The sequence below is a fragment of the Siniperca chuatsi genome, linkage group LG16 (genome assembly GCF_020085105.1).
Source record: "Siniperca chuatsi isolate FFG_IHB_CAS linkage group LG16, ASM2008510v1, whole genome shotgun sequence".
NCBI lineage: Eukaryota > Metazoa > Chordata > Actinopteri > Centrarchiformes > Sinipercidae > Siniperca > Siniperca chuatsi.
In genome coordinates, this window is record NC_058057.1 from 26,873,624 (window position 1) to 26,889,775 (window position 16,152).

Sequence of the window (16,152 nt, forward strand, 5' to 3'; positions counted from 1 at the left end):
TTACACAACTCTATACAGACACATAAAGTATATTTACCTTTAATTTATGATATAATGTGGAACAAAAAAATAATATTTAATTTAATTTAAATTATTCTGCTTTAATCGACTCTCGGACGGGAGCCGGGAGTCGGCTCATAGAACCGACTCGTTCGCTCGCGTTGCTATTGGCTGAGCGCGAAATTTCAAATGTATCACGAACAGCAGCACCTCGGAGGAGAGAAACAAAGCTAACGATGCGAGTTATCTAGCGAAAAAGATCTGTAAAGCCAAGCAAGCACACAGTCAGATAGATTGGTCGGGTTAGTTTACTTCACGTTTTGTTTTTAACTCAGTGCCAAATGGATATTTCCACTTATTTACAGTAAGTCGGCATTAGCTACTTGAACATTGACGTTACCCGGTGTTAGCTTCATGCTAGCGGTTAGCTTAAGCGCTACGAATGTATCGCTGAATTATAACTAATTTATAAAGTGCATAACTGTTAGACACTGCCTTCATTTTAATTTTGCGTACATTCACCCCTTGTAGGTGTTTTGAAAGCAGTTTGAGCTCATATACAGGAGACGACCCGCTGGATCCGTGGGACAAGTAAGTAATTTGACGTTAGCATCAGCTAGCATCAGCTAGCTGTAGTGTTTTTAATTGATGTAGGAAAACGTTACTTATGTATATATATATATAACAAAGCTGACTAACAGTAACACTTTCTTTAAATATTCCTTATTAAGTTACACATATTAGTAGCTCAAGTAGATTTCTAGTGGTATTGTTGAGTCTTTTAACAGAAGTCATACATTTGGAAGATCCTGTCTCAGCTCAGTTATTTTTATTTTTGTCAAAACAGTTAAAGTATAACTTCCTAAACGTTCCCTACAACTGCATTTCATTGTGCAATCCTGTATTGTATAATGACAATAAAGCTGAACCTTGAACCTAAACACAGTAGATCTCGCACCCCATTTAATTCTTTTGTTTACCTGCTATATTCATTGTTTGTTTACCTGCTTATATTCCTTGTTTCAAATATTCACAGGACAGGAGAGATCATTACAGCTTCATACACTTCCACCTTGTAGTCTCATATGTAATGGTTACGTAACGATGCTCTTTCCTTGTTTTGTTTTATTAATACAGCCTTGGCCATCAGAGTAGGGCTGTGTAGTGTAAGCAAACTATTAGATCGTGACGTATTTTAATAGAAATTATTATCAGTGTTGCTCACATCCCGGTATGTTTTGCAGCCCTACTTTGCACTGCCTTTTCTTTCCAGTTATTTTCCTTTCTTTGTTAGTACTCACTCTGCAATACTCTATCTGTCCAACTTGTTTTGGTGCAAAAGTAGTACAGGTAACTGCACTTGAATAACAAATGCATGACAGCTGAGAGAGTACTGAAAGCACACTTCCCTGTATATTTTCCTAGGTTTGTGGAGTATCTGGAGCAAAGATTACCTGCAGATGGCGGCAGCGGGATGTCACTGGTGTTTGACAGTCTTGTGCAGAGATTCTTGAATGTCGAGAAATACGCAAATGACATCAGATATGTGAACTACTGCATCAAATGCGTAAGTCTGGCTAAAATACTACATTATAATGCAGCAGTCGCACAACTAGAGTTGGCTTGTTATTCAGACTGCTAAAACCTCCCATGAGCATTTCTTCATTTTAACTTGTCTTACAGGCGAGTTATTATTCGGACCCCATTGCGCTGTATAGTCACATCTACAGCAAGGGCATCGGCACCAGGACCGCTGCCCTCTATGTGGCCTGGGCACAGCAGTTTGAACAGAGGGGAATGAATGAACAGGCTGATGCCGTGTACCAGAAAGCAACTGAGAACCAAGCCCAGCCGGCCGACACTGTTCTTACTGAACACAGGTAACAATAAAGAAATAGATATAGTATACTATACTATAGATACAGCATAAAGCTGCTGCCAGGGGTAAATGCCTCAAACTCCAATTTGGCTGTTTTTTTTTTTTATCTGTCTGTTCTTCAGTCTTCTGGAGAGTCAGTTGAATGGCCCAGGACTGGTGATTGGTTATCAAAAGCTATTATAACGTTTTAGGAGTGCACAGCCATCAGTGTTTGATTGCTGATTGTAGTTGCTGAAGCTGGCCCATATATTTGTTTTTTTTCCTACTCTGCGATATCTTTCACGCCAAAAACACAAGTACTCTGTGTTTCCGCAAAGCCATCTATACTAATGTTATGGGCTGTTAGTGGCTTTTGTGTATGTGCACTCTGTCAAAGGAAAAAAAAAACTAGATTAGATTTTGTGAGGTGTTGTTTTTGTTCTTTTCTGATCACAAATGCTCGTGTCCACAGCCTGTAGCTATTAATTTAGCTTTATTTAGCCTACTTGTGACTACATACTTAGGAGGATATCTTATTGTCTGCAGCCACACTTGAAAAACAAATGTTAAATATACGAATGGTAGGCTTATCTTACTCCTTACAAGGTGTTACATAGTTGTTTGAACGTGTGCTATACGCTGCAGAACAATATGTCACCAACATTCACAACAATAAGTTTAATGAACTAAAAAACAAAATCTGATCTGCAGGCAGTTTCAAACAAGAACCCGAAGCCAGACACCAGTATCAGGTAAGAGTGTATTTACTTGGTTGTTCGTTTATTAAAAAAGATTAGTTTCTTAAAAGTGTTGTACATATTGTCTGAGCTTCTAAATGTTTTATTTTTTGTAAAGCGGGAGGTCGAAACCCGTTGCAAAACTCCCATTTAACCAATCAGATGTCATCCCAGCCTGTAGCTCAAAACAAGGTGTGTGTCTTTGAATTTCCATAATAATCATTTAATAACTCCAGTGTCTGCTTTTCAAATCCACAAATAATCTTTGTCCTGTGTTACAGGCCTCTGTGGATTGTCTACCCAAACCACCCACAAACAGAACCACCATAATGTAAGCTGCTTTTCGTTGTCGTTTGTTTTCTGTGAGGTGGGTTTATGCTTCTGCATCAGGGGTGGTTGCAGAGGCTCTGTAGTGCCATGTGAGGTACCCCTGAGCTAAACTTCATCAGAGTACCAGAGAATCACGGCCAGTAGATAACGTTATAAAGCTGTTATTAAAAAGTTAAGTTTTGGTTCTAACTGCGTCACAGTTATGATAATGACTTGTCGCATTATGGGCGAGTACCATACATAAACTTCCATAAGTGTTTGTGTCTCTGCTCCTAAATTCTAACGCCAGAGAGGTGCCCAACCAGCAGCCGTCAGTAGATGGCGCACTTACTAACAAAGATAAGATGTTTTGACTGGACGGACAAATGATGGCAAGGAGTTGTTAAAAGACAGAGACTCAGACACAAAATCAGAATAAATCCATTATATTAAAAAAAGACCATAATATTCATATCAGTATTCGCATAATGAATGCATACTTCTTTTCTTTTTTTTTTGATATTTTAAATATCTTAACTTTGCAGTGTCTGCAAAAGTTGATGTTGAATGTGATTTAAAAATCGAAATGTATCCCTCCTCTGACGTTTTATTTTGAAGTAGACCCCTTCCTGAAACAGAATCTGTTTTATTCACATTATGGGCAGAGATTATTATTGTTTAATTTTAACTATTTTTATATATATATATCCATCCATAATTTATTTTCTGACTTATTTCAATTATCCTACTTAACTTACACCATTTTATTATCTTTATTATCGGAGCACGTGCACTGTGGGAATTGTCAAGTGCTTTAGAAATATGCATCCACCAAAACTAGAAATGATATTATCTAATCTCTTTTCTCCTCCACAGAGTCTCTCGCTCTGAGACGTCAGGGGCGATTCCCTCAAGTCAAGGCTCCAGTGTTCAGACTGTGTCAGAGTACATGAAGGATGAACTTGTTTGTGAAGGATCTGAATTATGCTTTGAGGAGGTCCGAGCAGAGAAATACTTCCGTAAGCTCCGGGGGAAGCAGGAAACGAAGCACAGAGAGACCAGTAAGCTGATGGTTTATAAATTCAACTGCAGTGGGACAGGAACCTAACATGCTCTGAAATAATTAAGGGTTAAAAACAAATCCCAAATACTTAAAGGACCAGTGTGCAGGATTTAGTGGCATCTAGAGTTGAGGTTGCAGATTGCAACCATTTGAATACCGCTCGCCTCACCTTCCCCTTCCAAGCGTGTAGGAGAAACTACGGTGGCCACAAAGCTCGTGAAATACATGAAAGGCCCTCTCTAGAGCCAGTCATCACAGTGCGGTTGCCAGGCAACCTTTGCCAAGAAATATTTCTATCACGTAACTACCCATAAAACCACGACTTCTTGTTTTAACAGCTCTGTTTGTGTACCAATATAAAAAACAAGATTAGGGCTGCAACTAACAATTATCATTATTATTATTATTATAGCTACTGTAGACTCCTTGGAAGACAACGCACTCGTGAATTTGCGAATCCTACTATGGCGAAGACATGACCCGCCCTACTCTGCCTCTGATTGGCTTCGCCATAGCAGAATTCGCAAATTCGCGACTCGCTCCCTCTGTAGATATAAAGGGCTCGTTCTAAGGTAACGAAAACACAGCGATTGTTATTTTCAGGTGATTCTACACTATTGAAAACATACTTATAAATATTATATTCCATTTCTGCCAATAGCTCCTCCTAAATCTTACACACTGGTCCTTTTAAACATTTTTGTAAGTAAGACTGCGTTGGTAAGACTCACAGCATGTGTTTTATCGAGTGAGTTATAAGCTGTGTTATAACATCTGTTTTTGATTTCAGCGGAGAAGTTGCTGAGGCGGCAGGAGGAGGACGTCCTGAGCCTTCAATATATGTTGGAGAAAGTAAACCAGGATCTGGAGTCCTGTAGAGGTTTAACCAGCCAGCCTTCATCACAGCGGGTGAGAATGCAAATTCAAGTGTTTTTCTTTTTTCTTTCTCTAAAAACCACATTGCACTGAAAGCCATAGTACACTGTTATTGCTGTCAGGTTACACCCCAAACACAACCTCTAAATAAGTAAATGTAGCAGTTGTGTACTCTCTCTTCTGTTGTGTGACGAATGAGGCACAAACTGGCACTTTTGGCTCTTACCAGCCATTTAATCTGGTAACAATGGAATGATTTTGGGTCCTTCACAGCCATTTTTGTGGAAACAAGACTGGAAATTAACATGTAAACAGAACAAAGTGGCAATACATTTACCTGGTCACAGAACGGTTGGTCTCCCACAACCAACTTAGTGGTAACAAGCACTAGAAAATACTGAAACAAAGGAAGAGATCATTTATACTTGTAGGATAATTAAAGTTTTTTCTTATGAAGCCACACAAGTCATGAAAACAATCAAGCTAGCAAAGTCACAGATATCCAACCTCCAAATCATAACTGCAACCGGGAAGCTAATTTTTCTGAAAGCTTCTATTTATATCAGACATGGCACTTTAATAATAAGGAAGTGCCTGAAAACCAAGCAAACATTGACACCACGTCGGCCAGCATCTGTCCTTCAGGATAATTAAACCCAAGTTTAATGGAGATCGTCGTATCATAGAACCTTCTTGAGTTGTCGGATGACTTGACCGCTTGGAAGTCGTTAACATGGGAATCTTTTCCATATTTACCATCCATCCCTTATTACGTGAACACGGCATTAGACCCTGGTACACCTGTTTGCAGATCTAGTTATACATTTCAAATGTAACATTTAAAGAAGGAACGCAATGCATTTTTGTGGGTCAGTCTCAATGGTTTAACATTGTGAAAACAGGATAACTTACATGCAACCCCGTCCTTTGTTGTCTTTGCTACAGCTGTCTGTAGTAGAAACAGCTACCAGTCTGAACCCTAATCCTACCCAGCAGTCCTTTGGGCGTCCTCGACCCTCAAATCGTCCGAGCAGCAGGCGCTCTCTTGGCTTGAGATTACACACCGAGCCGACCTTCATCCAAGACGCCGCCGCTGCCGTCCCTGAACCTCCTCAGCAGCAGAACAACACCAGGGCTGCTGACACAAACACTCTGAGCTCAGAGGCGTCCCTTCATCCCTCTGTCCTGGCTGACAGGAGCGCTCATTTACCAAAATCTGCAACGACTTCCATGTCCACAGACCGAGCGTCTGTCGTCCAGACCTCGATGGTTCAGCCTGTCAGCTTCGAGCAGATGAACCTGTCGCTCCACAGACCCGCTAGCATCTCTGCTGCGAACACTGATGTTCTCTGCCAGGACGATCGAGTGGAGAACTGTCGACCTCTGGAGCACACCATGACACATCAGTGAGTAGCCTCTAACTCTGCACGAATGTTTTCAGGGGTTTCTGCAACAGTAGCTTTTGAATCCCCAGCCACCTCACCGCATCTAAAGAAGCAGAAAGACGTGACCAACGTTGTTGTCAGGCTTTTGTGTTTATATTGTTTTATTCTAGGACAGCGGTTTTTAAACTGTGAGGCGCCTCCCAAGGGGGGTGCGAGAGCACTGTAGGGGGAAACTGTGAAGTGAAAGGGACAGCTGAATGCTGGTGTCATAAAAACAACTGGGATTTTGTTATTGTAGTTTGGCCCAATGATTTGACCCGCTCACCAACACAGTGAGCAGTTGGAGCTGCAGCAGTGGCTGTGACGCGCAGCTCACGGAGACAGTTGCTTTAAACCTCGTAGCAGCCGATTGCCGTCATTTGTGTCAAAATTCGCACTCCTCCTCAAAGTCATAACTCAGTGAAATCTGAACACGTGGACATGATACACCCGTTTTTAGATTCGGTGTGTCTCACACTTCCCAGAGATGTCATCTCCATTGTCCATTGTGAATAAACGTCCATAAATCAGCTTATAAATCATAGAAAAAGACGCTCCTTTATAACTCCAGAGCTTGCCTGAGAATCATTAAGTTTTCTTCAGTATCAAAGTAATCCAACCACTGTTCTAGATTAATTATACAACTGCATACAATTTTATAACAACAGTGGCTAAGAAACTGTTTGTAATATGGACAACTGGGCGATACCGATATTAATATGGTCAGCAGTGGTGCCGATACCAGATCGGTGCATCGCTTTAGGAAAAAAACCTGTAAATTGTATTATTCTAAACTGCTTTCTCAATCAATTCTTCGCCCTCAGGGATGTCGGTCACCCACCAGAGCCTGAGGAGAAACTCAATAGTAAGTAAACCAGTTGTTCACAAGTAAGCCCTCCTACTCATAGCTTCTCCTGAATGTTTTCAAACCTTCTCTTTGTGTGTCTCTCAGTGTCACAGGGAGGTACGGGTAACCTGTCTCACATCACTCCTAACTCTTCACTGGGCTTTGTTCAGGCCACGCCATCGAGGGTGCTACCGTCACCCACTGTCAACACACGAGAAGCACTGGGTGAGCACAGCAACCTCTTTGCTTTTGGTGATTTGTCAGTTTCTTGATGCTGTAGGGTTTTTCTGTCTAACCAGGTAGTTAAAGAGAGAGTGAATGAGTGTTTATAGCACCCAATAGTGCTTTTCTTCCTGCTCGCTTTTGATGTTTTCAGCTGTTATGATTGACGACATCAGGTTTATTCATGTTATATTCCAGGTGCATCAGTGTATCCTACAGTTCGTCAAAGTCTACCGCGCTTCACCAGTCCAGTTTCTGGTGGTAATCCACCAAATTCTGTCGCACTTTAAATTCCAGTCTTACAGTGAATAACATTTAATCTGGTTTTGTATCCTCCAGATGTGATAATGGACATGTTCCAGGCCCCGACCCTCCTAGAGGACCCATTCAACAACACATCAGTGCTCCACGCTGCTGAGAAGGAGGTTGAGCCCGGCTACCCAGGAAACGGTAAATATGCAGGTTTTATTCAAGCTGATCGAAATGTGTCCACAGCTGTAAACCAGCGTCTAAAATTAACTTCACGACTTATTGGCCAAGGGTGTATAAAAATAAAAAGTTTAATGTAGAGAAGCATTTTTACTTGTCAAAATCATTAATTTAGATTATTCACAATAAGAGTGAATTTTATTTGAAAGACGAATTGTATCGTGGATGATAGATTCTGAAACTGTCATGCTTTCTATTCCTGCAGCTTTCTGCCAGTTAACTAAATTCTTCTTTCATTGATTTTATTATTTTTATTTTTTTTTTTAAGGAGGCGTCGTCTCTTTTACCAAGCCCTCAACCGCAGCCCCGTTCACCGTCTTCCAGGATGACACTGACAAAGAAAATGGCAGGTATATATGGGTTCCAGGTCACCAGAGAGCTAGCAACACACAATATGAACATCTTCAATATGGGATGTAAAAGTTAAGATTTTCTAATTCTGTCAGGTGTTATCTAGAGTTGCATTTCTATCCGAAATACACACACACGTACATCTTTCATTTATAATGACCTATTATATGCTTTGCTGTGATTCTATGATGAAATAAACAATTAGAATGAACATTTATATGAATAATGTTCCTGTTATTATTGTTATTTTGTCCCCCTTTCATTCTGTTCAGTGTTGCTGTTCCCTCTGCGGTGGAGAAGTCCAAACCAATCAGAGCTCTGGTCGAAATCCCGGTGTCTAACAAACCTAATGTGAGTCTGAAGATGTTCGGGTTAGAATCGCTGTTAGTGTAAGCACAATAAAAGGTGCACTAGTTTGTGTTTGTATTATTATACAACTCGAATATTAACTGTGGAACCTGGTTTGACAATACAGGGACAGCTGGGCCTTTAATAGCAGAGCAGAGGGATACAGTATATGGTGCTCACTATGATTTCAGTTCCATGCAAATGTTTTGAAAATATCCCGCCACCTTAAATTCATCAGTATTTCCAAAACAGCACTTCAACGAGGCAAAACTTTGGAAAAGAAGCTCAAAGCAAATTATTTAAGTCCACTTTTTCTGTGTCTGTCACCACTAATATTATTAATACTAAGTCTGCAAAGTATTAAGCTGATAACTTCAGTAATTTCCAGTAATGTGCTTTACCTTCATGTCAACAACCAGCCCTTTTATTTATTTAAGTGCAGGCATCAGTATTTCTATCTATCCATCTATTTTTATCTGATGTCTTCTTCTTTTTTTTTAAAGCCCCCATGTCTACAATTTGAACATTTCTGGATTTGACTACTCTTAGTGGTAGTAACACTGTGGCAGACAGCGGTGCTCAGTGAATGGCTGAAAGCAGCACATAAACTAAAAACAGCAACCTACGACATCAGTATGGAAGCCTAGAGAGGACTATATTAAAATGATAATGTAATTCCACAATAGCATTATAATTTTCCACATGTGTGTGTGTCATTTGAGTTAAAATTAAATAATCCAATTTTCATTTTCACATACTCGTATGGGCGTTCTATGACTGTATTAAAATGAAAATGTTAAGTCTTTGAAAATAAAATACATCAAATGCCATTTTTATTTTCAAATTGTTAGGAAAATGCATTTTAATTTTAATTAAATTTTTAAAAGTATTGCTTGCACAAATGGAAAATTAGGCTACATTGTTTATATTTCATTTTAATTTTCGAATTTGAGTTAACATTTAAATATTGTCCATTTAAATGTCAAACAGCTTTTCCATTTTAATTTTAATACGGTCATAGAACGGCAATACAAGTATGTGAAAATGAAAACTGGATTATTTCATTTTAATTTTTACTCAAATAACACACACATATATGTGTAAAATTATAATGCTTTTGTGGAATTACATTTTCATTTTCAAGTTGACATTATCATTTTAATATAGTCCCCTGTAGGCTTCCATAACATCGGACTAATTTGAAACATGCTGTGTTCACATAAATATTCTGTAAACTCGGTTCTTTCTGTTTTAAACACATGGTGTGTGTGTTTGCTGTTCAGGACACTCCTTCAGATCTGATGCCAGATGAGAGCACCACGTGGGGAGCTCGCTACAACTCCCTTAACTCGCTGGCTGCTTGTCCCAACAGCACCACAGACTTCGCCATGTTGGCTCAGTTTGTCTCCACCCCGTTCGCACACAAAACGCCACAAAACGGCAACTTTTTCGGGGACCAAGGTACGGGTTCAGTCTCCACCGGTTATTTTTCTTTTTTATGTCAGATACAACAGTCAAGCACAAAGTTACAACTTACACACCTACTCAACATGGTCTTACTCGACGATGCGTACATTATTAATTAAAAAAATGATTAACTTCTCTTCTCTCCAGAGAACAACTGTGATGGTGGTGATGTTGATGACGATGCTTTTATGAGACGTCAGACGAAAAAACTCAGGTAACCAATCTGTCCCTGCTCGATTCTCAGGTATTCAGCGTATCAGCGGCAGCCCTTAGAAATCTTAAAAGGTCTTCAATTAAAAAATAATCTAATTTAATTGTTAATTGTTTGTAAGCAGAGCTACATTATCATAAAATCAATGTACAGCCCACTACACTACCTCAGAAAAGACTACGCCATTGATGATTTCCTAATCCTAAAGGTTTAAAACCATTAAGTTAAAATAATTTTAAATGTGGTTTTGTGTTTGTTATATGGAGATATATATCAATATTCGGAAAATATCCATATTAATATCGTGATTGATTTCAAACATATCGCCTTGATTGTTGAGTTCTTAAAAGGTCTTAAAGCATTATATTTGATTTCAGAAAGTGTGCAGAAACCCTGGTATTACTGTTTTAAAGAAATGCCTTACCTAGTAGTAGTGGTTTGTAGGAAACACATTGGGTCCAAGGTTCTTTCCTGTAAGTTATTGATCTTGCCAATAGTCTGCAACAGAAATTAAATTGACCAATTTAGAAAGTTTTAAAACTGTTAGTGACCCATAGATAAAATTTGCCAGTTTTATTGAAAATGATGTTAAGGTCTGACCGAAAGGACAACAATTTGGATAACTGCTTAATCATTGAAGTTACTTATCAAGCAAAAATCCAGTTTCATGTAATGATGATTTTTAATGTCATCGTAAATTTAATTTCTGGGTTTTGGATGACAAAACAAGCAATGTGGAGACGTCACCTCGAGCTCTGGGGAATTTGTGCGGTGCATTTCTCGCTATTTTCTGACATTTTATAGACTAAATGTTTAATTATCAGTTGTGGTCCTACACAATATGACATGTTTGTTCTCTATTCTCTCCCTCAGCCCCATCTTGGAGCAGAGTCCGTCTAACGAGAAGCTCTCCGAAACAGCCGCCAGTCAGCTCGGGCCTTCCTCTGAGAGGCACGGCACCATCGTCGGTGAAGGGCTTCCCACAGCCCAGCTCTGCTTGACCACGTCCTCCATCACCATGGTGCAGCCTCCCCCTCCCGCTGTACTCTCCTTCAGAGACCAGACTATCTGTCCCACCGACTCCTCCATCCCCAGGACCACGGCGCCCGGCTGGGAAGTGTACACGAGCCCCGAGCAGGCCTCGCCGATCTCGCAGCAAGCCGAGAGTTCAGTCAGACCCAAAAGCGAGCCTTTCACAGTCATGGAAGATTTAGACGAACCCGCCCAGAAACAAGTCTACGATGTTCCCATGAGCCCAGAGTGTGCTCTCAAACCGGACTGGCTGGCCATCAGAAGCCCTGAGGTCACGGTCGAGCCGGACCTGGACGCCTTCCTGAGTCCCCGTATGCTCAAGAAAGGCCCCAACAAGAGCCCGGACGTCCCCATGAGTCCAGGAACAGCCGCAGCTCTGTGCCGACGTGCCCATGAGCCCGGGGCAGCCGCCACAGTTCAGCGCTGTGGATGAACCTATGATGAGCCCGGACCGAGGGCTGAGGCTGAGCGCCAACGTGTCCCTGAACGCAACAACACCAGCCATGACAGCTGCGGTCCAGCTGGTGTCAGATCCCTGGGATGATGAGCTGATCTCTGATCTGCTGTCGAGACTCACCCCGCCGCTCACTTCTCACCCCCGCTGCATCACCTGGCAGTGCAACGTGCCCAGCATCACCCCAAAGATGACCATCAGCATGGGTAAAGACAAGAGCCGCGACTATTATTTTTATTTGATAGATTGATTGATTTACGTATTTATGATTATTCACTTTCTTGCTGAGAATCAGATGAGAAGATTGATACTACTCTCGCGTCTGTGCAGTAGTTATTGAGCTACAGCCAGGAGGCCATTAGCCTAGCTTAGCATGAAGATTTGATTTGATTTGAAGAGAACATTTGTACTTTAAAAGCTGATAAGTGGAAATTACATTTATTGATTATTGATTTTGGTAAAGAAGTCTTCTTTAATGTAACTCGTTGCTGCTTTTCTTTTTGGGTGTTTTTATAGTGTAAATGTGGACTGAATCCAAGCCAACATTATAATTAATGAAAAATTCCATTTGCAACATTGTTATAATCAAATAATTTCATAATCTTATTCTTAGTGTGTTTGTTGGTCGGTGAGTTACAGCCAGACACTCGATCAGTCAGATTGTCTGGTTTGATTCCAAACATAAAGGCGTCGTCGAACTCTGCGGCGAAGTGAAGAAAAGTGTCCACCAGAGGACAGAGTTGTGCTGAATTGAAAATATTTGCCTTCTGACAGGAAAAGCGTCCCTGCGAGTCGACTGTATCCTCGGAGAAGGTGCTTTCGCAACAGTCTACCAGGCTACTGACCCCATGACCTCGGAGAGGATGGTGTTAAAGGTAAGATGGTGATGCTTGTAGATGAAAACCCAGCCCCGTCTGTGGCTTCAGCACTCCGTTCATCTTCACGATTCGGTCACACAGCGTCACATTTTTATGGGTAAAATCTACGCAGGCTGTATCTTCAACGGTGTTTTTGTGATGTCACGGATGTCTTCTGTCTGCCCCGAAAGGAGAAACACCAACATTCACACATTTAGGTCACAGAGGGGGCTGATGAAGGTTTAGTAGCGCTAATGTAGACAGATCGCCAAAATGAAAAGTCTCAGGGAATAGATGGATGGAATAGTTCATGTGGCTCGTGATTTTTGGGATTTGCCCCCCCACTGTCACCTGTATACGAACACTGCAGTTTCACAATTAGAGCATTTTAGTTTTAACTGAAAACAATAAGAGGATTTGTGTTAAAATGTATCTGCAGCTAAGGGCTGAAAATGTCTATTCTTTCTATTAAATACTCACAAAAAATAGACCTTTCATCTCTCTTTTTTTTTTTTATTAAATGTTATTCTCAGTAAAATTGGACCAAATTACTTCCTGCTTCGTGCCCACTCTTTCTCTCTTTATTATTGTCACTGCAGGTCCAGAAGCCAGCCAATCCCTGGGAGTTTTACATCAACACTCAGCTGGACACTCGGCTGCAGCCCGACGTCCGTCACCTTTACAGCAGCATCCGCTCAGCTCACCTCTTCCACGACGGAAGCGTGCTGCTCGGCGAGCTTCATAACTACGGCACTCTGCTGGTACGTTCACATCAATGTGACATCACCTCAGAGACCCTCTGATGGATTCCCGCCTCAACGCTATCTTATGGAAAATGTTTCTCTTATCCTTTGTGTCCCGAAACTGTGACCCCACTTTCAGAATGCAGTGAACATCTATAAAACCCTGAGCGACAAGGTGATGCCGCAGCCTCTCGTCATGTACTTCTCCATCTGCATCCTGCACATGGTGGAGCAGCTGCACGGCATCCACATGATCCACGCTGACATCAAACCCGACAACTTCCTGCTAGGAGAGCGGTAACAATCAATAACCGCATTCATTACCTTTCTACAAGCTGTAGAATGTAAAATCCCCCCCCAATTTAAACCGGTTTGATTTTTCACCAAAGAGCCATGCAGCACAGTTACAGCGGGACAGGAAGTGTGCTGCGCAAACACGTCCTTGTTATCGTCGTCATTACTGTTGTCGTGTTTCAGGTTCTTGGAGAACAAGTGTTTTGAGTCGGAGAACGCGGACCACGGCCTCGTCCTCATCGACCTCGGACAGAGCATCAACATGGAGCTTTTCCCAGAAGGCACTGCTTTCACCGCCAAGTGTTTGACGTCAGGCTTCCAGTGTACCGAGATGCTCAGCGGGAAACCCTGGAACTATCAGGTGAGGACATACAGGATGTCTAATCGCAATTATTCAATTTTATTATATTTGTTAAATTGATGATTGATTGTTAAGCCGCGCATTTTATATTAAAACACTAGTACAGAAAGAGTTCTAACGTTTTTGTACAGCTCTTATTTTAGTGCTGACAATGTGATCTACAGGCTGCAAAACAAAATCAATTAAAACACCAATTAAGAGACTTTTAGGCAGGTTTCATTTAAAGGTCTCACTGTGTCCTGTATTTTGCCCTTGTGTGTGTGTGTGTGTGTGTGTGTGTGTGTTTAGACGGATTACTTTGGAATAGCAGGGACTGTCTACTGCATGCTGTTTGGGACGTACATGCAAGTCACGAATGAAGGCGGCGCGTGGAAGACAAACGGTGTATTTAGAAGGTAATCCTCCGGAGAGGTTTGACTTCTCCAGTCCAGATTGGAATTAATACATTTCTAATAAATAAAACACACCTGTATTGGCGGTCCACGTGGTATTAAACAAAATAATTCTTACCAAGGATAATTAAAAATGATGCAGTTGCTTGTGGATAAGGTCCTGCCAATTATTTTTTCCATTCAACTCAGCAACCACAAAGTAAATTTACTGCAGCAGGGTTTCTGTAGAAGAAATTAGCAATTTAGCCCACAAGTCTCGCTTCATCTCGAGGCACACCCACCTCTGTTGTTCTGTTTCAACAGCAGCGAGACCCGCTCTGTATCTGTCTTTGGCTGAGCGTAATCGTCAGGACACTGAAATGTAGAGAGCATATTGAAAGACAAGAGTTTAGCCAGATATAATCATAACTGCAGCTCTGACAGTTTAAAACCTGCATGATTTACTCGTGGTAACAGCGGGTTGTTAAATGCTGGTTTAGCAGCTGCATCTGCTGACAGTGCAGCCAGACAAACTGATGTTTTAATGAAGAAGTCGGTCAATAACTGCAGCTGCGATCTGATTTCATGCTGCACGTGGCGCCAGTGCTTTTCCTCCCAGCAGCAGGACACAGTAAAGTTTAAACCTCGTTGAGAAGTTGAAGGTGAGCAGCTCGTCACTGTTCATTAATCCCTGACAGATTTACAACTCACGTGCTGTCAGAAAATAACAAATGAAATGAGAAAATGTTTTCAATGAGCAGCCGCCGTCAGCGCTGGTGACAAATACACTGCGCTTCCTGTGACTGCTTCACAATAAAAGCCACTCCGTGTTTTTCCCCACGTAAACGCTTTTAATGTGAAGCAGCAGCAGGATGTTCTGTTTGCATTAGCAGTAACTCGACCCAGCTCTGATACGACTGTAGGAGAGTGAACAGTAAATAATGAGGCTGATATCAATCAGATCAAATTACAAACAGTGAAAACTACTATGTGAAGAGGTAATTACTGGATGTAAATACATAGAGTAGCTATTGCAGAAAAAATGCCAACCATACGATCAATACTATCAAACACAGGGTTTGATTTATGGAGAATCTTAAGGATTATAACTTTTAAAGGATAAGTCTGGTGATATTCCTTGGAAATTATCAACAATAAGCAAAATATAGAATAACACCAGTGTTATACTTTTTAAAAATCGTGATTTTTGGTAGAAAATGTAAAATTTACTGAATAATCTTTAGTCTTGGTTTGCGAGATGGGTCACAGTGAAGTGGAATAAATAATCAGAACTGGACCAGGAGAAGAAAATAGGATCATGCAGCTTTAGGTTGTATCTCCATTCAAAGTGTTAACACAACATAACAAGATCTTCTGTCCGTCTTTTCCATCTCCGTTCCTCAGAAACCCCCACAGCGACTTGTGGCAGGAGTTCTTCCACGCTCTGCTGAACGTGCCGGACTGCAGCTCTCCGCCGAGCCTGCGGAGCCTCCGCTGCAAACTGACGTCCGTCCTGCAGCAGAACTACAGCAGCAAACTGCCCACGCTCAAAAGCCGCCTGGTGGTCCTGCTGCTGGAGAGCCGCAAGGCAGCTCGGAGATGACGACAAACGCCGCCGCCGCCGCCCGACAGCCTGGGACAGATCTCATTTCCTTCGCTTCACAGTTCGTTATAGGTGATGTGAAATGGAGGACGATTTGAGCCTCTGATCAGGTTTTGTACATAAAAAATGTGATTATATTTAGTTGCTTTTTTTTATTTTTTATTATTCTGGAGTGATTTATCCATTACCGTTACCTTTTTTCTTTGGTGAAGAATAAAATTTGTGTTTAAGCGTC

The 16,152-nt window shown here is 41.3% G+C and overlaps 1 protein-coding gene across 1 annotated transcript; it reads left to right on the forward strand.

Moving 5' to 3' along the window:
• Nucleotides 1–161: 161 nt before the first annotated feature.
• Nucleotides 162–16,152, forward strand: bub1 (BUB1 mitotic checkpoint serine/threonine kinase). Its single transcript, XM_044169734.1, is given in 25 exon segments — nt 162–364; nt 532–591; nt 1,426–1,567; nt 1,684–1,880; nt 2,570–2,610; nt 2,714–2,787; nt 2,877–2,926; nt 3,781–3,965; nt 4,758–4,876; nt 5,789–6,249; nt 7,092–7,132; nt 7,220–7,339; nt 7,676–7,786; nt 8,094–8,175; nt 8,449–8,527; nt 9,808–9,985; nt 10,139–10,205; nt 11,076–11,595; nt 11,597–11,894; nt 12,463–12,563; nt 13,145–13,306; nt 13,428–13,585; nt 13,766–13,943; nt 14,232–14,338; nt 15,719–16,152. Coding segments are annotated over 25 exon segments (3,753 nt in total). The 5' UTR covers nt 162–341; the 3' UTR covers nt 15,918–16,152.